Source organism: Ctenocephalides felis, unplaced genomic scaffold (assembly GCF_003426905.1).
Source record: "Ctenocephalides felis isolate EL2017-DRISC unplaced genomic scaffold, ASM342690v1 CF-g0.4_SCAFFOLD_01170, whole genome shotgun sequence".
Classification (NCBI taxonomy): Eukaryota; Metazoa; Arthropoda; class Insecta; order Siphonaptera; family Pulicidae; genus Ctenocephalides; species Ctenocephalides felis.
This window is the reverse complement of record NW_020537324.1, coordinates 76,833,996-76,861,621: the sequence shown is the minus strand read 5'-3', so window position 1 is coordinate 76,861,621 and position 27,626 is coordinate 76,833,996. Positions and strand designations below refer to the sequence as shown.

Genomic DNA, 27,626 nt, shown 5'->3' with positions numbered 1-27,626 from the left:
GGAATTTAAGAAAGAATTCACTTTTTACCTTTGAGTTACTCAATTCTCAAATTCGAAACTAATTTATTAAAAAATATGTACAAAATAAAGATAAAACATTTATTTTTTTTAAAAAAAAAGGAGACCTAGTTCAGAAAATGCAATATTAAATTTTATTTTATTTTCATGTATTTTTATTTTAGTGTAGAGTGAATTGTTTTAGACTTTTGAAATGTAAAATTCAATATATTGTTCAATTTTGCACAAAATATTGACGCACACCGTTTATATTAATCGAATGGTTTCCAAAATTCAAAAAAAAAGAAAAGTTTAGACAATTTATTAGCAATAATACTTATAATGGCTTTTATTTTTAGAGTAAGTGAATTGTTCTAGTCATTTTGATATGAAAAAAAAAAAATAATGCATTATATTTCATTCTAGAATCAATCTTTGTTCCGGATTTTTAAAAAATTCTAATGTTCAACGTTTAATTTGAATATACTTCAACTAGAAGTATTTTTTAAACAAATAAAAAATTGATTTTGTATTTTCAAATTGACTAAAATTGACAGTCTTCGCAAAGAATATTTTATAAAAATATTATTTTATATAAATTAGAATATTTTTAAAAGCTTGCTGAATTTAATTAAATTCTTTACAAAATTTTATGTGAAAAGTATCTATTGTTCAGAACAATATAAGAAATTATGTAATCAAAAAGTTTGGCTCATTTTAAGAAACTCATTTTTCTAGATTTCTTAAATAATATTTGTTTTTTTTTTTAAATATTTTCGTAAATCATGTTTGTTATGTATAATTTTTATATAAAAAAAAACAATTAAAAAAATCATATTTAAGATGTTTAAAAACCCGTTATAAATATGGTCACCTCAGTTTTAACAAAAATTATTTTATTTTATTACAAGTTGTAGATTATTGAATTTCAAACAATATTTTATTTCTTTTAAAATATTAAAAATAGAGGCACTTTTAACACAATATAAATAACATATATATAAAAATTAATTATTAAATAATTATCCAGCTATCAATCCTTTTATATCCGATTGTTTTATATAGCAAAATCGTACAAAAAAAAAACATTTGCACCTAATAAAAACACTAACGAGCGTGTATCAAAATCTTGTACAAAAATATTTATTTAAACCGTTTAAAAAAAAAATCTTCAATAAATTACTAAAATCGTGACGGTAAAATTCATACTAATTAAGTTCATAATAATTATTATTTGATAAATCCACTTTTAGTTCATAATAATAATCATCTATCCTTGTTTTAGTTCATGATATAGGAAGTGTTCTGTTCAGGGTTGGTTTTTGTTTTGTGTTTCTGTTTTCTAACGACTAATTATTATTTGATAATATAAGTAAAAAGGCACTAATATAAATACTCATCCAGCTCCACAATTGTGTTCACCAATTTCAACTGTCGATACCCTGTAACATTGTTTGGAGCTCTCGAAATATCACACCTAAATCACCTGAAGGGATAAAAAAATATTATTAAAACTACTGAACCGATTCGGCCGCACAACAGATCAATGTTATGAAGAATTTTTCATACAAAATATTGACAAAAGCCATGTGGTTGCTGTGGAATCAGGCGTAATTTCTCACATTGTCAGATAGAAAACCTAACCTAGAAACCGCACAACGATCTTAGATAACAGGGTCTTTCTTACACAGCTTCATAACATACGAGTAACGTTGCAGTTTATGTTTAAAACGCCTGAATGCACAGCAAATACATGACATTGTGACAGTATTCAGTATGATTCAGTAGCATAATGTATGGAACATGTCCTTGCCATAACATTAGTCTGTTATATTGCACCATAAGTTAATTATTTTTATCCCTTACCTTGTAAAGTCTGTCGCTTCAGCAAAAAAGCCCTAATTTGCAAAAGGCTGTCATGACATTTGAGACATTTAGCATATCTTTCCTCCCGAGGAATGTCCACACCGTGTGAACCAACAGGTGCAGTGATATTTAGCCTGATCACAGATGAGAAGTTTCGCAAGATTAATTTCAGAGTTTCACAACCTGTTTTGACGTATCTGTAAAAGGAATTATTTTGATATAAATATTTCTTGTCAAGTTTTATTAAAACGTTTTGTTTCAATTGGTAACAAAAGAAATGATGCCGGAAAATGTTGCAAGTTTCTGAAATATGTGAAAATGTTGTAAGTCCTTTGAAAATCTACCAAGTCCTTTGAAAATCTCTCAAGTCCTTTGAAAGTCTACCAAGTCCTTTGGAAGTCTACCAAGTCCTTTGGAAGTCTACCAAGCCCTTTTAATACCTACCAAGCCCTTTGAATATCTACCAAGCCCTTTGAAAATCTACCAAGTGCTTTGAAAATCTACCAAGTCCTTTGAAAATCTACCAAGTCCTTTAAAAGTCTACCAAGTCCTTTGAAAATCTAGCAAGTACTCTGAAAATGTTGCAAAAGATCTGAAAATATTCTGCAAGTTGTCTGAGAATCTTGCCAGATATTGTAAGACATTGTCGCCAGAATTTGCCTATAATTGTCGCCAGAAATTGCCTATAATTGTCGCCAGAATTTGCCTGAAAATGTTGCCAGAAATTGCCTGAAAATGTTGTGAGATATTTTTTAAAAATCTATCAAGTCGTCAAAAAATCTAGCAAGTCGCCTAAAAATGTTACTATTCGCATGAAAATATTGCAAGTCGCCTGAAAATATTGCAAGTCGTCTGAAAATCTAGCAAGTTGTGAAAAAATCTAGCAAGTCCTTTGTAAATGGTGCAAAAGGCCTGATAATGTTTTGCAAGTCGCCGAAAAATCTGGAAAGTTACCGAAAAATCTGGAAAGTCGCCAAAAAATCTGGAAAGTCGCCAAAGTCGTCTAAAAAAATCTAGCAAGTCGTCTAAAAGTATTGCAAAGTTTCTAAAAGTGTTACATGGCAACAGAAAAATTTATCAAGTCGTCTAAAAGGGTTGCAAGTCGTCTAAAAGTCGTCTAAAAGGGTTGCAAGTCGTCTGAAAATGTTGCAAGCCGTGTGAAAATGTTGCAAGTCGTGTGAAAATCCAGCAAGTCGTCTGAAAAATCCAGCAAGTCGTCTGAAAAATCCAGCAAGTCGACTAAAAAATCTAGCAAGTCGTCTAGAAAATCTAGCAAGTCGTCTAGAAAATCTAGCAAGTCGTCTAGAAAATCTAGCAAGTCGTCTAGAATATCTAGCAAGTCGTCTAAAAAATCTAGCAAGTCGTCTAAAAAATCTAGCAAGTCGTCTAAAAAATCTAGTAAGTCGTCTAAAAAATCTAGCAAGTCGTCTAGAAAATCTAGCAAGTCGTCTAGAAAATCTAGCAAGTCGTCTAGAAAATCTAGCAAGTCGTCTAGAAAATCTAGCAAGTAATCTAAAGATCTAGCAAGTAATCTAAAAATCTACCAAGTCGTCTAAAAAATCTAGCAAGTAATCTAAAGATCTACAAGTTGTCTGAAAAGGTTAGTAATCATCTAATAACATACTAAATCGTCTGAAAATGTTACTAAGGTGTCTGAAAATATTGAAAAAAGTCATTTGAAAATGTTACTAATTGTCTAAAAGTGTTGCAAGTCGTCTGAAAATGTTACTAAGATGTCTGAGATTGTTGCAAAAGGTCTCAAAGTGTTCGAAGTTGTCTAAAAATGTCACTAGTGCTCTGAAAATATTGCAAGTCGTCTAAAAATATTGCAAAATGTCTCAAAGCATTGCAAGTCGCCAGAAAATGTTGCAAAAGGACTCAAAGTATTACTAAACGTTTGAGAATATCGCAAATCATTTGAAAATGTTGCAAGTCACTGAAAATATTTCAAAAGGTCTCAAAGTGTTACTAATCGCCTAAGAATGTCGCAAGTCGTCTGAGAATATTATCAATCGTCTGCAAATGTTGCAGTCTGTCTAAAAATGTTGCAGGTTGTCTGAAAATATTTCAAAAGGTCTCAGAGTGTTGCAAGTCATCTGAAAATGTTTCAAAAGGACTCAAAGTATTACTAAACGACTGAGAATGTCGCAAATCGTTCAAAAATGTTGCAAGTCGTCTGAAAATATTTCAAAAGGTTTCAAAGTGTTACTAATCGTCTAAGAATGTTGCAAGTCGTCTGAGAATATTATCAATCGTCTGCAAATGTTGCAGTCTGTCTAAAAACGTTGCAAGTTGTCTGAAAATATTTCAAAGGGTCTCAGAGTGTTGCAAGTCATCTGAAAATGTTTCAAAAGGACTCAAAGTGTTCCAAAAAAAAACTCGAAATGTAGCAAGTCGCCTGAAAATGTCGAAAGTCGCCTAAGAATATCGTAAGTCGTATAAGAAAATGTTACCTATTGTCTGAAAATGTTGCAAAAGGACTCAAAGTATTACTAAACATCTGAAAATGTCGCAAATCGTTTGAAAATGTTGCAAGTCATCTGAAAATATTTCAAAAGGCCTCAAAGTGTTACTAATTGTCTAAGAATGTCGCAAGCCGTCTGAGAATATCATCAATCGTCTGCAAATGTTGCAGTCTGTCTAAAAATGTTGCAAGTTGTCTGAAAATATTTCAAAGGGTCTCAGAGTGTTGCAAGTCATCTGAAAATGTTTGTCGCAATGTCGAAAGTCGCCTAAGAATATCGCAAGTCGTATGAGAAAATGTTACCTATTGTCTGAAAATGTTGCAAATGATTCGAAACCCTTACAGGTCATATCTAATTCATTAAACAAAATATTCTACTCACGTTTCATATTTGCTCTGCAGCAACTCATGAACTTTTGGCAAGAGAAGTCCGCACATTTCCAAGTCCCACATCGTTCTAAAAAAATATACACAAAATAATTAATCAAATAAATATTAACAAAACTATCAATTATCATTCATTGAACTTACGGTTTATCATTAAAAACAGATAAAAGATCCACCAACAGTGCCAAATTATCCCTGAGAGAAAACAAATATTCCATCGCTGATTTTAAATCTTTACTCCTCCACAGTTCATAGATCATATCCAAATTTCTTTCTCGGGTTTGCAAAACCGCCATCATCTTTTCGTGACCGCTCATTATCATGTTTAGAACTTCTTGCTCTGACATGTCATCGAATTTGGAGAGAGATTTCTTAAAGAAAAAAGAAAAGATACTCTAGATCAGTGATTCCCAACCTTTTTTGGGCCCCGCCCAACCTTGAGGTTTATAAAAACGTTATGCCCCCCCATACAATTTTTTTTTGTTCCTGAAAAAATGTGAATGATAACTTTTAAGATGAAATCGATATTAAATTGTTTTTAAACATCATATGTAAAATTTCGGAATAAGCCAACATACGGAAATTTCAAACTAATTTTATTACTGTTATTTTCGAAATTTATTTAATGCAATACTTAAGCTAAAATAAAGATTTTATATCAGGTTCTAGCTTACTAAGTTTTTTCTTTTTTTCAATAAATTATAGCAAATTTTTGTACATATGATTACATTTGGGCATCTGATTTCAGTTTCTTCATAAAGCAATTTCTTAACGAATATACTTAAAATTTTCTTAACTCAGAGCGGAATTATATCTTAATTTTATATATTTTTTTGTTAAATCTTTTTTAGTTATCAGATTGGCAACTAAGTAAGTGCGCATATTTTTCTAGAAATTAATAGTTATCGTTGCAACTAAGTAAGTGCGCATTTTAGTTAGAAAATCAAAGACAATTTTTGCGTGGAATTAAATAACTTTGTTATGTATACCAATCGATGGCCTTTTGTTATTTTCCAAGAAGCATCATTATCCCAAGTTTATAAAACTTCTAGTTTTTATTAGCAAAAACTAAATTAGACACAATTTGACACCATCATGATTTTTTTTTCAAATTCAAGGGTTTTAAATCAGATGGTTTGTGGTCAGGAACATTTGGTGGATGTGGAGAAAATTTTTCACCAACCCCCAATAATTTTTAAACATAGCCAAATTGTTTCTATTACCCCAATCGATTATTACTTTGATTAGTTTGTCCAAAACTTTAACTGGACAATCAGAGCAGCATTGAGTGGAAAATTAATAGAATGACATTTTCAAAACCGATTTTAACATAGCTGTTTTTTAAGGCTTTAACACCATAAACAGCACCTATTCTTTGAGATGATCGTTTTATTATTTGCGGAAATAAAAATTCAAAATTTGACTAAAATGTTTGTTTTGATATTCCATCTTTCAACAAACACTCTACATAACCAATCAAAAAAGTATTTTCTACTAAATTTCTCACTATACATTACTACCTCAACCTCAATAAACCTAAGAATCATTTGAGGCAAACTAACAATAAGAGTAAATAAAAGCCGCACTTAGTGCCGCTTTTGAAGCTTGCAATTAACTTTAGTATTAAATATAAGGTTGTCAAATATCTCCCTTCCGCCTTTTTGTATTATAAACCAGTAGCAAAAAAGCGGAAGGGAGATATTTGACAACCTAATATTACTTTTCTTGTGCATATTTCAAGTCGAATCTTGTCACTGACCTTAAAGCATTTATGTCAAGTAGTCAGAAACTTGATTTACCTATTTTTCGGTAATTTTCGTAAATTGGAATATAGAAGTTTAAAAAAAAAAGAATTGTTGCATTCCGCAACATTCTCTTTCATAATGTTTTTGTTAGATTTATATAAAGTTCATTGCATATATCATTTTCAGATTAATATCATTAATATCATTTCCGGCAGAAAAAACATAACTCCGGCACTAATAAAGCAAGGTTGAAAACTAAAATCGTGGCGGCCAAACCGGGACACCTTATTATTCTAAATCTAAGAAGCATTTTTTTTTTGTTAATGTTTTACCGATACTATACTACATTGCATTAAAATCACCAAAATTTTCAAATTGCTCCCCTGAAATTACAAATTGCCCCCCGGTTGGGCGTGCGCCCACGTTGGGAAACACTGCTCTAGATTCTATTTTAGTCATAAAATATTTTTTATTTCCACTTACTGGTAAGAATTCATCCATATCTATCCCTACAGGCCTATGAGTAGTCGTTGGTATGAGTTCAGGTTCATTTTGTACTTTTGGTGGTGCTTGAATATTTTTTGGTGGTGCAGGAGTCGTTCTGGATCTTCTTGTTCGGTTAGGTTGGATTTAGCACGTTGCATTTCCTGGAAAAAAAATTTGGTTGTGGAAACAGCAAAATTGGTAAAGGAATTATTGGCTAGGGTCACATGTCCGAGATTATACCGGGTAAGACTAAGAAAATAGCCATTTTTGACTTCCCTTAGTTATTGTAATCGTCAAAAAATCAAAAATGAAATTTTTTATATAGTTTTACGTTTCATATGTTTCTGAACATTTTGGCATACCTTAGAAAAAATCGATGTATCGATACAATTTTGGATTTTGTCAACGATCTCGTGCGCACGGATCAACCAATTTGTTGGTTAAATATGATCTTTACAACGTTGTAAATAGGTAGAAAAATAAACAGGTACAAAAGTAGATGTATAAACTGGAAGGTTTATAGATTTTTTGGACAAAACCCAAATACGATATTTACAGTTTCGAAACACACACTTTTTTAAAACTAAAAATATCTTCTTGTACGTATTTTAATTTAAACTGGATACCAAAAGTCATTTTTTTTCAAAAATTCTCAAAAATCTCATTTTTCTCTAAGTTTTTAAACAAAATCTAAAGCTTTGTAAGATTTTCAATTTTCTCTACGAGAAGTTCCAGCGATTTGCCTCAAGGCACGATGCCATACACCACTAATTTTATTTTTAAAATTGGTCGTGATATCCAAAATATGATTATTAAGGGTAGTCAGATTATCATATTTTAATCGTTATATAAAAGATAAATGCTATAGCATCCACGTCAAGTATTACTCGTCTAATTCACGCAATTTGCTTGGCCAAGGTAAAAAATATTTTAATCGTTATATACTAGATGAATGCTATAGCATCCACGTCAAGTATTACACTTTTATTGTACGCAATTTGTTTGGCCAAGGTAAAAAACATTTTAATCCTTGTATAAAAGACGAATGTTATAGCATCCACGTCAAGTATTACTCTACTATTTTACGCAATTTGGTAAAAGATATTTTAATCGTTATACAAGATATGAATGCTATAGCATCCACGACAAGTGTTACACTTCTATTTTAAGCAATTTGCTTGTCTGAGGTAAAATATATTTTAATCCTTATTTTAGAGATGAATGTTATACCATCCACGTCAAGTATCACTCCTCTATTTTACGCAATTTGCTTGGCCAAGGTAAAAAATATTTTAATCCTCATATAAGAGATAAATGCTATAGCATCCACGACAAGTATTACGCTTCTATTTTACGCCAAGCTAATTTATGACTACGGAAAAGGATATGCTAATACCAAAATACCAGAAGAATTAGTTAGTCATTACCTTAACAAGTATAATGATTACAAAAACGTAAGGTTATATAAAATTAAATTCAAAATAATTGACTTCAAAATGTGAATGCTATAGCATTCACATCCGCGAACGCGTCGATTACTACTACATAATATTCGCAGAGTACGAAGACATCATTTCTTTTGTTAATGCTGTTTTTATCAATAGTAATAAAACAGGATTCGGCAAAACGACTTCGTTTAGTGTTCCATTTTCGGGCGCACGGATAAACCGATTTGAATGGTTCAAAAAACATTCGACTCCTATTGAGGGAGATGTGCTGATTAGTTTTTGGCAAAGGCAGGTCCAGCCGTTACGGAGATACGGAACAAAGAGTGTAGAAAATAGAAATCGAGTTTTTGAGAGAACGGAGCATCCGATTTGAATGATCTAAAAAAACATTCAATTTGTAATAATTGGGAGAAGTGGTGATTAGTTTTTGGCAAAGGCGGGTCCAGCCGTTTCGGAAATACGGAGCTAAATGTGCAAAAAATGACAGTTTTTTTCTTAAAAATATTAGGCAATGTTACAGTATTTATAATAATCTATTTGAAACCATTTGATATTCCTCGAACATTTCGTTACGGTACGGTAAGTTACAGCAATTTGCCTTAAGGCACGTTGCCATACACCACTAGTTACATTTTTTATTTACCTTATAAGGGCTCCTTTCAGCAGCCACCGAATTTGCATGTTTACTCTTGAGTGAAACAGGCGTATCATCGGTATATTTATAATTTTGTTTAGGGGTTGTAACTGGGGCAACTTTATTTGGAGCAGGCTGATGCTGAGGTATCAAATCTGGAGACGAAAACCTTGAACCTATTAAAGAAAAATTGATTAAAATTATTCTAAGTGCAAGAAATGTTTTATAGAAAGAATTTGTATATGAAATTAAATATTTATATATTTATAACTTACTGTTTAATGTGTTTTCTAATTGTGTAGCCGGGGTACCAGTCCGCTGGAACAAAACAAAATATTTTGAGGAAAGAAGAATTATATAAAATTCTTCTGTAATGATGTATGTAAATATACTTCTCCTAAACGATTATTCGGATTTTGATAAATCTTTCTGAAGTTTGTTAAGGTTTTTTTTTTAGAAAGTATGTGATTATAAAAATATAGTAATTTTGTAGCAATAAATGGAAAAAATTGCAAAAAACGACAAATCATTGTTTGACATTAAAAATATTTTGACAAATGAAAATATTACTTATTAGCCTAGACAATATTAGAATATGTATAATAAATTCATGATTATGAATAAGAAATATGGAATGTCCACATTATTATTGCCAAAAAGCAGCTGAAATGTGCCAGAAATTAAAATAATATAAGATACAGTATATGGCAGATTGATTAATAGACATACAACTTTTTAGGATGTGAGTTAAATTATAGTAATATTGTAGAAATAAAGAAAAAAAACATGCAAAAAACGACATGTAATTGTTTGACATTGAAAATAAATGAAAACTGTCACCTGCCAGAAATTTCAATTCACTTACGAGTCTAGACAATATTAGAATATGTATAATAAATTTATGATTATGAATAAGAAAAATAAAATGTCTACATTATTATTGCCAGAAAGCAGCTGAGATGTGCCAGAAGATTAAAATAATATAAGATACAGTATATGTATGGCAGATTGATTGATAGACATACGAACAGGATTTGACAAATTAATTCACTTAAAATGTAAAATTAAGTATTAATCGGGGCCGGTCCTACTTTTAATGCGATGCATGCGAAAAAATACAAGAGCACGTCTTAGGGGGCGCCAACACAAGATACAGATATGAAATTTTCAATATAGTTTTTTTTTCAATATAATTTCTTTGCATCTTTTACTAATCTTTCCACAATATTTTTCAAATTCGTAAAAATTACACTTTATAACAACAAATGGGAAAGTAAAGATGAATAAATACAATTCGGCCCTTACGATATCAATTGGGAAAAGTTTAAGATGCAATTTTGGATATCTTAAATAATAAACATAAATTAAAATAATACAACATGAAGTACCAGTGTTATGTTTATTAATAAAATGCTATAATTTTTTTTGCTCTTTATGTCTTGCTCAATAGAATAAATCGCATAAAATGCCCAAAATAAATAAGTAAAATGTTCCAAAAGCCAAATATTAATTAATGATAATACTTTTAATAATAAACTTAACAGGTAAAATAAGGAGCATCCATGTACTAGAAAAAAATGGCATGCGGGCGCTGAGGACCCCAAGAGCGTCCCTCATAATAATGTATATTAAATTAATACTAAGAAAAATGTAATTTAGATATCATAATTACTAAAAACCAGTTAAGATATGGTACGAGATTTATAAAAATTATCGGAGGCAACATTATCGGAGTAATTATTTTGAGTGAAAAAATCGAAGGTAATATTAGTACTTTTACCGCGGATACCTACATATGTATTGTTTTTTTCTGAATTTTTTATACCTGTTTAAAAGACTTCAATTTCAATGTAGTGTGAGAATTGAGACTAATCATTTTATTTAAAGCAGTTCTACATTTAACATCGCTCATATTGTAAATGTAATGCATTTTGGTGTGAAGAGTAATTTAAAAAACAATAATTATTATTCTTAGGTAAACGGTGAATATTAGTATAGGATATTAAAAATTGTAGACGTGGGTACAGGACAACATGTGTCGGGTCATCTAGTTATGAATAAAAATGAACAAATGCCATTTGTTTTTTTTTTTCAAATTAATTATGAAGAAAATTGTATAACATTTATACCAGGACTCAAAAGCGAAAAAAACATGAAATACATATATAAAAAGAGTAATACATAATCGAATAATAAAGCTCTACTAAAAGTCCGCTATTCTCGTCCCGGATTAGCATAACTAAAAAAATGCCGTCCCGGTTTTGACTTAAAAAAATATGTTCACCTTAGTAATAGGGTTGATGAGTGTGAGAGAAAATCCATTGCTAAGATATTTTATACACACACACAATACAATATATATATATATATATATATATATATATATATTATTAGGTTGTCAAATATCTCCCTTCCGCTTTTTGCTCTTGGTTTATAATACAAAAAGGCGGAAGGGAGATATTTGACAACCTTATATATACAATTATCTATTATTTATTATTTTTACCTGTTGAGCTATTAGAGTACGTCCTCTGCCTCGGGGCCTCATAAGACAACTGTCTATTGAAATTAATATGTTTACTTTTGACTGAAGGCACCGATGTAGGTGTGGGCATTGGAACAGGTTCCGGACGTTCCGGTGGAGACATACGAGAAGGTTCATACTCCGGTGAAGGGCTATCCGATATTGTGAAAGTCCGACTTAGGTGAGATGAATTTAAATTTTCGGTCAAAGTTGTATCTGGAGGATAAAGATAGTTGTATTAAAATTTTATTAATCTCCTGTTATACAGGATATCCCAGAACTCAACATCAATCCCAAATGAGGTGATGGTATTGACTAGGGAATGCAATACCGATGGACAATTTCAATACCGGTATTTCGGTAATTTTTCATTTTAAAACCGAAATACCGGTATTTTTATTATCTTAAACAAACGTAAACAAAATTGAAAGTTACTAGTACAAATATAAAAAAAATGTATATACAACTACAACTGTATTCAACTAAACAATAAAACCAATAAGTTTATTTTTTTAAATAATAATTTAACAAAATTATATCCAATTTAATTAATTCATTATCACTATAGAGTATGAGTACTTTTCACCAAAAACAAACTTATGAGTAAGAAAGACCAAAAACTCATAAAAGATCATATTACATTATTATAATAAACTGTATTGTCTGTATCCGATGTGTTAAATTAGCACAATCTCCAATATTTAAAAAAAAATTATTTTCTACACTAATTTAAGATCGGATTCTTTGTCGAGATAAATAATAGGTTACTATAATTGTTGAATATTGTTACTTAAAACAATGAGGTGCTTCTATAGTATTTTCAAACTTCGTAACGTTTTCGAAAGATAATATTTTATAATTGTAGTAAGAAGCAAAAATATTTAGTAATTATCATAATTATTATGTATAAAGTTAGAAAAAAATAAGGATTACGCAGGGGTAATCTGTATGATATAAAATATTTTGGGGAAAATATCACTTAAAAAACCGTTACATTTTTACATAAGATGAAACAAACATAATTATCTATCAGTCCAATTCTATTTATTTTAACACGATATGAAGCCCTTAGTAAAGCAATAAATATACAGTTTAATGACGAGTTGAGATAATATTTGACATTTGTTTATCATATAGAATCACTTAAAGATATAGCTGTTTATGCGATTATAGAATTTAAAGATAATTTTGTTCTGAGAAATTTAAACTGCAGTGTATTATGTATCAAATAGCGCTTATGTAAAAATACCGAGAACACCGGTAATTTTGGGGTAAATACCGATAAAAATACCGCCGAAAAATCGGTCGGTTTATCGGTAATTCGGTATACCGGTATTGCATTCCCTAGTATTGACCATAACTGTCTTAAAAAAAAAAAAAAAAAAATGTTACGTTGTTTGTAAATTATGAGCTTTTGAGTACAACCTGGAGGTTTGTTGAAATTGTGATCATTTTTCGGTTCTTGTGGTTAATTTTTGTTATTCACGGTTACGGTGCCAAAATTTAAATAAATAAACAGAAATAGTACAAAATTACCACAATAACACAAAATGATCAAAATCACCAAGGTTGCATTGAAAAGCACATAATTTCCAAACAATGTGAAATATTTTTTTTTTATTTTTTTCAGGTCAGTTATTGTCAATACTGTCACTCCGTTTCGGCTGGACGTTGAGTTCTGAAACACCCTGTAAATTGAAAAAAAAAGTAAAATAATTACCTAAGTCTTCTGGTTCTGGTTCTGGTGGCGGTGTTCGATTCACTGTGAAAAAATATTTATAGATCAAAAACAAGTGACATTTTTTAACTAAACTATTTTAAAGTAGGGGGCAAAACATGTGTAACTCAACATCGCCTTAAATCGGTCAACGATGTGAATTGTCATTTTGTTAACGAAAGTATTTTCTTTCGTTGTAAGTATTTTTTCGGTTTTGAGCACTGTTGTTTAGTTTACGGTACCAGATTATTTTTAATATGACATTTTTTAATGATACTATTTTAAAGTAGGGGGCAAAAAATGTGCAAAACTCACCATGGCCTTAAGTCGGACAACTTTGTAAATTGTCAATTTTTAACAAAATTATTTTTTGCATTGTTATTTTTTTTGGTTTTGAGCACTGTTGTTTAGTTTACGGTACCAGATTATTTTTAATATGATATTTTTAACGATACTATTTTAAATTAGGGGGCAAAAAAAGTGCAAAACTCACAATCTCCTTAAATCGGACGACGTTGTAAATTGTCAATTTTTGTAAATTGACAATTGTAAATTGTTACTTTTTTTGGTTTTGAGCACTGTTGTTTAGTTTACGGTACCAGGTTATTTTTAATGACAATTTTTAACAATACTATTTTAAAGTAGGGGGCAAAAAATGTGCAAAACTCACAATCTCCTTAAATCGGGCGACGTTGTAAATTGTCAATTTTTTAACGAAACTATTTTTTTGCATTGTAATTTTTTTTGGTTTTGAGCACTGTTGTTTAGTTTACAAAACCTCAATATAATTTTTAAGTATACGTTATTTAATTGTTTTATGAAATGTATAATACATCATGTATTGTTATTTTTAAGTTAGAAATAATAGTTTTATAAAACAAATGAAGTGTGGTACTATTTTAAAGTAGAGGGCAAAAATACTATTTTAAAGTACAGGACAAAAGATGTGTAATCAGTCATATCTGGCGACGTCGCTATCACGTATATGTTATCTAATTGTTTTATGAAATGTATAATACATCATGTATTGTTATTTTTAAGTTAGAAATAATAGTTTTATAAAACAAATAAAGTGTGGTACTATTTTAAAGTAGAGGGCAAAATTACTATTTTAAAGTACAGGGCAAAAGATGTGTAATCAGTCATATCTGGCGACGTCGCTATCACGTATAAGTTATCTAATTGTTTTATGAAATGTATAATACATCATGTATTGTTATTTTTAAGTTAGAAATATTAGTTTTATAAAACAAATAAAGTGTGGTACTATTTTAAAGTAGAGGGCAAAAATACTATTTTAAAGTACAGGACATAAGATGTGCAATCAGTCATATCTGGCGACGTCGCTATCACGAAATAAACCGTCAACATTGTCGAATTTCTAATTTAGTTACGTAAAATTTTCCGAACATTTTTTTCAAATTTACAAAAAAAACGTAAACTGTCTGTTTTTGTTTGAAAATTTAGGTAAAAAATAAATACGCGTGATATCTTGCTAGACCCCTACCTACCCCATGTAATTTTTCGTGATTTTTGTCAAGCACCCCCTCATGCTAAAAGCGTTACGTGAATAATGAACGCCCCCAAAGGTGTAAAACACAAAAAATAGTAAATACAATAGTAGAACCAGGTGATATTTTTTTGAAAAACAGTAAAAAAAACACATTTCTACAATGGTGATTTAGCTGGGAGTTTTACTGAACATAGTCAGATAGTTGTTTGTTTGATATGTGTTACTAAAATTTAATTTTTTCTGCTTACACGATCGTGCCGGTTGAAAAATATTCATATAATTTGAAGTGTCCGGTATTTCATTATTACTAGGATACTCCTCCTCCGTACTGGACTTCTCGGCTTCTTCTATTGTCTTAATAACTTTCACAGGCCTCGAAGATAGCCTCTGAGGTCTGTCTTTGGAAAAACTTTTTCTAACACTCTGACCATACCCAAAAGGACTAGCCGGCGACCCACTATCATTATTAACACTGTGAGTATTATTCAACCGGGGCGAGGAATACTGACCCATTCCTGTTATTGGTGGCAATTTTTGTAAATCCAAGAGATATACGGAGATGTTGACTGACATATGAGATGCAGCAATCTAGAAAGAAAAATACAAATATATATCTAATCTATATACGAGTATATATATAAATCTCGTGTCACGATGTTGGTTCGCGAAAGACGCCCAAACTACTGAACCGGTTTTAAATTTTATTGGCCCATCGTGTGCATATATATCCAACTTAGGTTATAGGATATATTGAAAAGTAAATTTGAAATATAAATATATAATTTTTATAAATTTCTAAAAATTTTGACAGAAAATGACCAAAAAAAAAACAAAACACTAAAATGACAGTCAAAATTTAAGGAAATTTCGATATATGATTTTTGAAAAAAAAAATTGACATTTCAAAAATTAAAATTCAAAAACATGTGTATATATAGAAATATCCAACATTTAAATCCAAATTTGATGAAATGCTATATTCAAAATCACTGTTTATAGTTTTAAATCTAATTAAAAATCAATGCTTAAAAATTTGAATGTTGACATGTAAAAAAATTAAATTTGTCATTATTTATGAAAACAATTATATAAATAGATTTACGATTTAGATTTAATTGATTAGCTTACCAAAATTATTTCGGAAACCAAAACTTCATCAAAACATTATAGATCAGAGGTCACAATAAAAAAGCGGCATATTGAATTTAAAATTAATCAAACAAAATTTTGACATTTCACAAAAAAATGTTTAACGTTTTACTTCAATAAGAAGCAAATAAATTAATTATTCCAAGTTATGTTATAGGCAATATTGCAAAGCAAATTATAAATACAAAACATTATTGTAAAATAAATATTATCATATTATATTAATTATGGACCAAGAAGGAAATATTTTGACATTTATAAATTTAGTGCATATTGGATATATGAAATTGAAATTCACTATTTTTCAATTAAATGCAAATGTAAAAAATCAAATATTTTATATAAAAAATTGTATATTTAGATAAATTTACTGCGTTGATTTAGACTAAAATTCAATTTATTCTTTAATTAAAAAAAAATTGACATAAACGAAATTAAAATAAACAAAACACTATGATGCGTTGGAATTATTTATCGGAGTGTAAAGAAATTTGTGTAATTAAAATAAAATATTATTATTAATATATCAGTTAAGATATATTTTGATTGCCATCGCAAATGCTAATCTTACAGGAAATTGTAACCTCTTAAATGGAATAGTAAAATCTGAGGGTATCATTGACAAACAAACTAGACAAACTAAATATTATATCATATTATATTAAATTTTGACCGAAAAGAAAATATTTTGATAGTTATAATTAATTTTAAATAAAATGCAAATGTCAAAAATCAGATCTTTATGTAAAAAAATATTTATTTCCACAATATTCCAGTTGATTTAGCCAAACTTATGAATTTAACGATTATTTAATTATTCATTGATGATTTAAAATAATTATTAATTTATTAACAAATAAATAATATTTAAAGGAAAATTTTATGACAAAAGTATAATAAACAAAAAACTATGATGCGAGTGAATTAATTTCGGAAGTATGAAATGTCAAATAATTTTGAAAATTATAACAAGTTTTTAACTATTTGTCAAAGAATCAGAGTGCAAATCTATTAAATATTTGATTTTTGGCACATTTATTAATTTTTTATCAATTTAGGCATATTTTTTATGGCAAAACAACGTTTGCCGGGTTTTCTAGTATATATATATATATATATTAAATTAAAAAAAAATGAAAATTTAAAAAAAATGTTTTAGGTATAAGTTAGCGACAAATGGATGAGTTTTATTCATTCATTTGTCGCTAAGTTATACTTAAAACATTTTTTTTATTTTTTAAAAATTTTTTCATGCTCTTTGAATACAAAGTTTGATTGAATTGTGCACTATCTAAACGTTAATTAAGAGCTAAAACTTTCAGAGAATTGTTTTTTTAACTATTTGGAACCATTTGAGCTCTTGGGAGCAAAGAAATATATATATATATATATATATATATATATATATTCATATAAATCAATTATCTTACCATCTGGTTATCGGTCAAAGCTAAATCATTAACACAGCCCCATTTGATCCTCTCCCTGTCCAGCAATCGAGCAGGTTCCCAGGCGTAGACTTTCAAATAATCGTCGGTGGCCACATACAAACATTCGCCGTTTTTGCTAAAAGCCATCGTCGATATATTTCCTACGTTATTGTCCGTTTTACAGACAACTGTTAATTTTTCTAAATCGTAAAAATTTAAGACACCGTCAGTTCCGCCGCTGCACAAAAGATATTCACTGGGATGAAATCGTATCGAAGTCACCGGGAAGATGTGTTCCGAGAATTGTTTCAGGAGCTTTCCTGTTCTGATGTCTATTAATCGAATTAAACCTGAAAAAGGTAATAGAAATATATATATATATATATATATATATACTAGCAAAACCCGACGAACTCCGTTTTGCCACCAGATGGTTTCGTGAGAAAGATGAAGAAATTTTTTGTTTGTTTTATATTTGAAAAGGAAAAATTTGATTTTATTATACAACAGTAATAAATTTATTTCGATTACAAAAATCGAAGTGTTTTTTAGTTAAACTTCTCTAAATAAATGAAACTGAATCCGCAAATTATCTGTTTAATTGAAGTGCTCTTTGGTAAACCACATTTTTTGTTTTTTGGTCTGACGTTAACACAAACAAAGCGAATGGTTTTCCAACTCGCGAACAGGCAACGTATAACTGTCCATGTGAAAAACAATGATTTTCTAAATAATCTATTTGAAATTTATCCCGCAAACACTAAGCGATTGGCCTTGCGACTTGTTATTGCGAACGCAAGGCGAACTGGAAATTGCAATCGTTTGAAGTCAAACGGAAGACCAGTCGGAATAATTGGTATGTCACCAAATCGCCAGCAATTTTTGATTGAATGGTGAAATTCAGTGCGTATACATCATTATTCTTTGCGGCAAGAATTGCTCGTTGACTTAACCAAGCATAATTCTGATAATTTTCACTAATGTCATTACTCGAATTTTTAATTACGGTTCGTGAAGTTCCCGCAATTTGCATTAAAGCCACTAATTTTCTTAGCTATAAACCTTGCGGAGCCCGAGACCTTTCCAAAGAATGCAAAATTGTCGAAATCGGTTCGTGCGTTCTGGAGTTATTTCGTCAGGAAGGAAAACCCGACTTATTTATATATATATATATATATATATATATATACTAGCTGGTCCGGCAAATTTTAAGCATTACTAGTGCATGGCATTGTGCCCTAAGGCAAATTACTAAGACTTTCCGTACCGGAAACTAAATTATTAAAAAAAACTTTGCAAATCTTTGAAAAAAAACTAGATTTTTGAGACATTTTGAAATTTTTGAAAAAAAAAAGATTTTTTTTTTAATTTTTGTATCCGCGATATTTTGAAACTTATTTGTTAGTTATAACAAAAAAAAACATAATTCTTCTGTAGTACATTACTTCTTAAAAAAAAAATAACTAGTGGTGTATGGCATCGTGCCTTAAGGCAAATTTTTGGAACTTCCCGTACCGTAATGAAATATTCGAGAAATTTTAAACGTTTTCAAATATATTATTACAAATACTGGAACTTTAATTATTTTTGCTATCTTTTGTTATATCTGAGCAAATCAAATGTAAATCATAAATAAATTTATCTCCAGAACATTAACAATCGTCATTTCGTTTCGAATTCAATTTCAAAAAAATAGTCTAATAATTTACACAAAATTGAAAAAGTGCTCCCGTATTGTCACAGTCTAAACGCTTTTACAAATAATTCTATGCGACATTTTCACTTATGCTGTGCTTAGCTTGGCGGCATTTTCACATTTTTCAATAGTTTTCACAAAATTGGAAAAGTGCCCCAGTACATAGACAGTCTAAACGCACTTGGGTAAACATTTGTACCAGAGTCGCTCTTAGACCGTGCTTAGCCTGGGTAATTTTTTGAATTTTTAATCCGAAATTACAAAAATATTTTATGGAAAATAAAAAAAGATGTAATAATTTTTTATTCTCAAAAGCAAATGTTTTGTCAATACAAGCAGAAAGTTTGTTAGATCATTCAAATCGGACGCTTAGTTCACTCAAAAACTGCCATTTTTTTGCACATTTAACTCTGTATCTTCGAAATGGCGGGACCTATCTTAGCCAAAAACTAACCACCACTTCTTCCCATCATTACGAATCGAATGTTTTTTGAATAATTAAAATCCTTCAACCTTCCTTCAACAAGTTTTACGTTTTTGAAAGATAATCTTCCCTATTAAGAACAAAAGTGAGATTTCCTCTGTTCTCTCTCGTTACAATAATATCAGGATTATCCTTCAAAAATCTTTTACATAAATTCAAATCTCTTAGAATTTCAAAATTCATTTGAATGAAATTTTTATTTAAATTTTTCTTTATGAAAGATAGAAGGTTCTTACAGCAAACGGATTTAAATTTAGATTCTTTTTCAACTTCTTTCAACTTTAAAATACCATTCTCTAAATTACTGATAATTTTTATAAAATTAAAATTTGATTTAGATGGAGAAAGAAAAAAATTGAGGCCTGAAGCAAAAATATATTTTAAGTTGGAAGGAGTACGTGTATTGGAAAAAAAATTTAACCACTTATCAATTAATTTAACTTTTACCAGTAGAACGGATAATTTGTTATGTTTTACTAATAATTTATAAAAATTTTTAATATATAAGCGTTTAAGATTCAAGAAAATTCTGTCATACTTGATTTTTTCTAACTCAAAAAAATTATTCAAAACTAGTTGGATTGGTATTTAGCCTTGAGGCAAGTTACATGAACTTCCCGATATGTGTAATTAATCGACTTAATCAATAAAGAATAATTTTCTTAATCTTTGATTAATTTTTAGAATTAAACTACTTGTCGTAAGACCGTGATATTACATTAAGTTCTATAAGACCATGATATACATCGCCAAAGAATGTTTCATAAAAATCGGCTCAATTTTTTTTTTCAACAGTTAATTACAAGAAAACGGCTCGGTAGATTTTCACCTAAAACTAATCAGTACCATTCCCAACTAATATCTTTCGAACAGTTTTAGATTTTTTAAAACCGATTCGGTAGAATGAACTTAAATGTGGACGAAAAGTTTAACACTCTTTTTCAAATTACAAAGGTCTAATTTTGACAAATGCCAAAAGAACGATACTAATTTTTATAAACTTTGATGAATTTTTAAAGCTAAACCGTAGTTTAAAGCTGTCGTAGGGCTGTAATATTTTAGTATGATCTAGAAGACTATGGTATCTACCATCAAAAAAATAATAAGAAAAATCGTCAAATTTTTTTTTTTAAAAAACTTTATTACAAGAAAACGGCCCGGCCGATCTTAATCAAAAACTAATCAGCACGATTCCCAACCAATATCTTTCAAAATCGATTGAGAATTACGGGCTAAAACGTGGACGAAAAATTTTTCACTTTTCTGCGATTTCCGAAAGAAACAGCTCGTCCGATCGTCACACAAATCGAATGGCTTTTAAATTTTTGAAATCGGTTCAGCCGTTTTTGAGAAAACGTCGATTTACGGCAAAAAATCTGTTCCCACACACGCACACACACACATTCTTTTTCCAAATTTGGTCTCATTCGATTCAGGATGGCTTGAAACGTCGAGAAAACATAAAATTAGCGAATCGGATTTTTTGATGAAAACATAAACTTCTCCTTCGAGAAGTTAAAAAATAAAGGATTCAACTATAGGATTTAAACCTTTAATCATATCCTCGATTTTGAAATTAAGAAAAAAAATGTTGGAAAAACAATTTTTAATTTCCAAAGACATAGCTTCAAAACTTACACTACATAGTTTTTTGTTAAGAGACAAAGAAGATAAATGATTAATATATATATATATATATATATATATATAGTATATATATTAATCATGTACTTACCATCATCACCAGCTGAGGCAATCCAATTTCCATCAGGACTAAATCTAATACTATTAATAGGTCTCGTATGTCCTCTATATACACATATACAACCTTTTTTCCTAAAATCCCACAACTTTACTGTCCTGAAATACAAACAATCACAAAGTTTAATTAAAAACAAATCAAATATTCAATTAATAAATTTAATTATTCCAATTACAACTTACCAGTCAGATTGACCAGATATTAAAAGATCTCCATACGGATGGAAATCCGTGCAAGTGACTGCACCTTTTTGGGTAGTCATATTTCTGACTAATTTTGCTGCATTTAGGTCCCATACTTTGATGATTCCTCCTAATGATCCGGCACATACTATTTCGTCTGTGTTACCAAATTGGACACTCTTTACTTCTGTGGCGTGGCCACTTAAACTCTTAAAAAAAGGAAAAAATATATACATATTACTAGCTGACCCGGCAAACGTTGTTTTGCTAAGCAAGGTATATTCTAAAAAATTTCTAGAGAATCAAAAATATTAATACTTCAAGGGTATGAGGATGTGTTGTTTGAATGCTGTATACAATTAGGTATTATAAAAACAATAAACCCCATTATTTTGTCTATATTTTGTCAATACAATCAAACTGGAAGATTTATACACTTTCTATAGAAAACATGGTATAATCCAATCCAAGTCGTTTTTTGGACTTTCGACTTATTGATTACGTTTCAAGTTTTTCAGATTCTTTTTGGATTCTGGATTTTGTGTATAATTGTAAATAATACTACTGAGCTTATAAAAAAAATTCAAATTTCTGGAGTGATAGAAAATGAATTAAGTAGTTCTTCTTTGACCCGCTTTTTGAAAAGTTTCAAGTAACATTCGATGAATTAAAGTAAATTTAATAAAAAAGTATATATGTAGAGCAGGACGAGGCACAAAGGTCCAATTTGACTTTGAGCAAATCTTAATTATATTATAAAAATCAAACAAATTATATCACAACAAATAACACATTTCAAACAAACAATTATCTAATTATCTAAATCCAGCTACTTCATCATTGTAGAAATGTGCTTTTTATGCTGTCTTTAAAAAAAATTGTTGTCTAGACCTTTTTACCCCATAGACAGGGTAACTTGGAACGGCCAGGTGGCAAACAGGTTTAATGTCTTATTTTAATTTTTAAGGTATTTTACAAAATAATTACATTTTTAACTAATGCTAAAAAACTACCAACGGAAGAAAATACTTTTATTATGGATTTATAAGAAGAATCAAGGTTATAGCTGGTTATACATCTTTTTCCCCTACTTTCAAATATTTTTGTTAAACAATGCTTAACTTTACTGGTTTTTGACACATCGGTGATGGACCTTTTTAACCTTCATTTATTACTATCTATTCTTCGATAAATTCTGGGAAATTATAACTGGGAAAATGTTATTTGACAAAATGTCCATTTGATCGATACCAAATTTAAGTTCTGAATTTAAATAATATAAATAAAAAATAATATAACCTAGAAAATGTTTTATAAATACCAATAAGTATATAATTATACAAATGAGATCTTTCAGAGCATCGTGATTGAGAAAAATATACCAAAAAGTGCATTTTTATATTAACATTTCAAAAAAGTTGATATTTTGAGTCTCTAGTAATACTTGCGGCCCGTTTACTAACGTTTTTATGTATAAATAAAACTACAAACAAAACTACTTACTACAAATTTATCATAAATAAATAATATTCGCGTAAAACATCCTATTAAATGTAATTGAACATCATCTGTCAAAAACGTTTGACATTTCACGTATTAGCCACCGTCCATTGTTTCATTTAAATTACGCTTCTACAAAAAAATTCAAATTAAAAATGTGAAGTTTCTACGCAATTTTGAAATATTATCTCACATTCCGACCTTCTCTGGATTGGCACAAATTTTTCAAGACTAAGACTGGCCAAATCGGTTTAGCCGTTTTCGAGTTTTACTTGGACATTTGAAAAAGAGCTCCATTTTTATATATAAGATATATATACTAACGCTCAACTTATCACAAAAACAAAACAGACTTGACTGAAAGCAATTATGTAAACTTGTTTAAACAAACATACTACATCTTTCTACCTTTGGACTATATATCAAAACCAGTATAGTTTATCTGTTATGACTTCTGTCACTACCAAACAGTGTCTTCCTCATTATATAAAACTTTTAATACCATTTAAATTTGAACATAAACAACAATGATTGTCGATTTATTATTACCATAATACACGTGTCCTTCCCAAGGGCCCACAGGTTAACTTTGCTATCTTTGCCACCAGTGACCATTACTCGGCCAGTCTGATGGCCTAAAGCAGCACAATTTACATTGGATTGATGTGCAACAAAATCTTCTAAAAAGGAAAAATAAGACACATGAATATATATAATAATATTTTATTATTTAGGTTATTTTTATCTACTCACGTAGCTTCCATGATCTCTTCGAGGAGGAGCTCATATTTCTGCAACAAAGATTTTATTTGTTGTAATTTACCTTGACACAAAATAATGCACCAAATAAGACCATATAAATAAACATCGCGTGGGGAATGGGAATAAAATTATTTTTAGGTATGGTATGGATTTTTTTTATATGATACAAGTAAAGAAGGGTTTTTGGAGGGTTTTGGGACAGGTTCTTACCTTAAAACTATAATATTGTATCATTAATATCGCTAAATTATTGCAGTAAAATTATGACAGTTAGTTGTAGGTGTCAAAAGTTCTTCTGTTCGTAAATTTATGCACATGAAGTGCGATACAGACCATAAAGACCAAAACGCTTTGCATAGATGGGAATGTCTGACTGGAAGTGAAAACTGTCAACTATTTGAATTCAAATTCAAAAGGAATAATTGTTTCTGACTGAAATTTAAATTGATAGGTGATGAACTCAAATCCTGTCTTTATAATAATGTCCAAGTCTTTAGTTTGACTAAAAATAATTAAGAAATTAGTAAATTAAATTATTATTTACTTATTCTATTGAGAAAATATTGTTATCATTATTACAATTTAAGATTTATTCCGATATTTTGTTGGAAGTTTTAAGTAACTCAACCTTATGAATTTTTACTGCATTTCTTTATTTATTTTATCATCATCACATCAAACTATTTATGTATTTGAAACTTTATGTGTGTCATCGTTCAGCAGGTTTTAAAAATTCTTTAAAAGTATTTTGCAAAGTTTAAAAAAATTACTAAATTACTAGATGGTAATATAAATAGAAATATCAATTCATACAAAACCAAAAAAAAAACACTATACAAAATTTTAGTAAAGACATTGTTTTAATAAAAAAATAATAATAAACTAGAAATAACTTACCCTAAGGGAAGTTAATAAAATATAAAAACTAGGGGGTTTACAAATGTAGATTCAGGATCCAATTTTGAGAAACGTCAGCTGGTTGGTGATAATAAGTGATAAAAAATGGGTAAAATAAACAAAAATACAACAATATAAATAATATAAAAAAAATAAAATTTAAAGAAATTTTAGAAAAACTGAGATTATTATGTTAACTATCTATTCCCAAAAATACAGATTATTGTTTATTCACATTACAGAGGACTTAAACTTGATAAAAACAGATTCAGCAAATTTTTAAAGATCACGATATTTTGTCTTTATGCAAAATAATAAAATTTTAAATATTAAAAGAACGATTTAAATTAATAATATGTCCCGTAAATAAATCTTATTTATTAAGGGAAAAAATTTATTGAAATTAAAAATTTGAAAGCTAACTGAAACCTTATCATTATTAATATAATTGTGAGCAGGAAGAATATTTAAAAACTTGTACTATTTTTAATACACTGTTTATTAAATGTGACATATAGAAATTTATATAATTTTAAATTTAAAATAAAGTTTAGATTCATTATATCTTATATATAAAATTCTTCTGTACGGGTGTAGATTTGATACTTCTCCTAAACGGTTATTCGAATTTTGATAATTCTTTTTAGAGTGTGTCAAAGAAAATGTTTAAGATTTGATGAACGATAAAACTATAGTAATATTGTAGAAATAAATAGCAAAAAGAGTGCGCGTAAGGATCACACGCGATTGAAGTAAAACTTTTAATATTGTATGAGTAGGCAATTAAGATAAAAATAAAAAAAAACATCATATTTGAATTTTAAAAATCATTTATTAATAATCACATAACATCAATAACACAGTTTAAAACAACATCGATAGATTAATTGCTATCATATTTTATATATGATATAATAGGTTTGTGATAACTAAAATGAGAGACATAAATTTTGCTTTGTAAACTATGTACATTTCTGGAGAAAACTGCATCAATAGTCGTGCCATATCTTGTGGTTGATTCAAATGGAGAATTATTCATTGTTAAATTAAATTTATTATTTAAAAAATCAATTAATGGTTGAGATAGGGAAAATTGACATTGAAATCTCCAGCAAGAATTAATGGTATCTCGTTGTGATTAGTGTTTGAAAGTTTTGCACCCTCATTAGACAAATGAAGTAACTGCCGATGAAGAAATTTAATGATATTTGATATGTTTTTATTGGGAGAAATTTAAAGGACGACTATAATTAATGTTTGATTCTGTGTGTGTAATATCACCTACTTGTGTAATTTCATTAGGAATATCCAGTAATATCGTTGGCGCAAGAAACTGCATAGGAGTGGCATTATGAACAGTATCTGAACATGAATGATGGACATTAGACAGCTACACCACCTGCTCTTGAGTCCGATCGTTTGTATTGAGTAACGCAGTAATAGTTCTGAATATCAATTCGTTCTTCATTATTAATCCAAGTTTCCGAAAATAACAAAAACGTACAACGTTGTAGATCAGGCAAATGCAGATCAGGCAAATGAGCTCGTAAACTTTGGCAGTTAAAGGAAAACAATGAAATGTCGTTCAAACTTATTATCTCACTCAATTTTTCTTCTTGTGTTATTAATCTACAAGTTGAAAGTCTTTGGAATTCAGTTTTTAAGTTCATTAATCCTGCTGGCCGTTTTCTTCCATGATAAAATTTTTTGAAATGATGAACAATCCATTAATGCTGGTAACTCGTGATAATGCAACATATAGAAGCTGTTGATTATGTGTTTTATTGTATTCATATACAATTTCATCAAAAGTACCACCTTGTGATTTGTGTATTGTGAGTGCACAAGCAGACACTAAAGGAAAATGATTTCTTTTGGCAAATATGATTTTATTTCTATTCATTGGAATAGATGAAGATCTCCTGAGAATCGGCACAGCTGCCCTACTGATATTAAGAGTTTGAATATGATGTGCAGCTTTCTTCCTAATTTTGTTACTTATCTTACCAGGAAATTCAAACCATAAACGTAGAAGTTCATCATTATCGCCACGTTCTATGTACACTAATTTTCCTACACAACCATTAGCTAAGCCATCACTTACATCAATATTAGTTATTATGTAAAATTTATTCAGAACTAAAATTATTCAGAACTAAAATTATTTCATACGGCAAACCCCCGGTATCAATAACCGATTTTTGTGAAACTGCTGACGAATGTATGATTGTTGATCTGTCGCATGGCAACCTACATAAATATCCGTGGCAGTAGATATTATTTTGTCTTCAACGAGATTCAGTATAAATTTATTATATTCCATGACACATTTATTCTCTAAGAAAAGTCTTATTCCATGAGGACATAACATAAAAAACGTGATTCAATTAATGCAAGTTCATACAGGGTTTAGCGCTCGACTTACGCATGACATGACGGGAGTGGATACTCGCGACATCAGCGCTTACGGCGTCGTAGTGTTCAACTACACGTTGGCGTTTCGTTGCATTTGTACGGATTTACACCCGTGTAGCCTAAAGAAATTTTTACACCCATATCGCGCCTAAAGAAGTTTTACTTCAAAAATTACAAAAAACTACCTATCATTGTTTGACATTGAAAATATTTGAACTAGAAATGTCAATTCACTTGAAATTTGAATTTAGCTGAATCTATGAGCCAAGATAATGTTGGAATATGATATACAAGATGAATGTAATGTCTACATTATTATTGGCAAAAAGCAGCCAGTCAACATAGTATGTGTTTTGGCAGATGAATTATATAATTCAGTTTAATAAGTAACGCAATAACTACTCAAAATTGCATATACATTATTTTTTTAATTTTATGCATCTCGCATTTTGATTTACTTTACTAAATTATTTAATAGTATATAAATAAGCATTTTGCTCTATATTTACAAACATTTCAAATTTAACAAACATGGCGACCACATGAAGTTGGTTACAAATAGAACGAA

The 27,626-nt window shown here is 29.4% G+C and overlaps 1 protein-coding gene across 1 annotated transcript; it reads right to left on the bottom strand.

The window, feature by feature from the left end:
* Positions 1–1,317: 1,317 nt before the first annotated feature.
* LOC113366437 (katanin p80 WD40 repeat-containing subunit B1-like) lies at positions 1,318–24,071 on the bottom strand. Its single transcript, XM_026608036.1, is given in 16 exon segments — positions 1,318–1,483; positions 1,864–2,060; positions 4,710–4,784; positions 4,859–5,085; positions 6,943–7,068; positions 7,071–7,106; positions 9,037–9,203; positions 11,534–11,767; positions 13,272–13,313; positions 15,030–15,369; positions 17,361–17,710; positions 21,276–21,400; positions 21,485–21,693; positions 23,534–23,664; positions 23,738–23,775; positions 23,957–24,071. Coding segments are annotated over 15 exon segments (2,352 nt in total). The 5' UTR covers positions 23,772–23,775; positions 23,957–24,071; the 3' UTR covers positions 1,318–1,424.
* Positions 24,072–27,626: the final 3,555 nt, after the last annotated feature.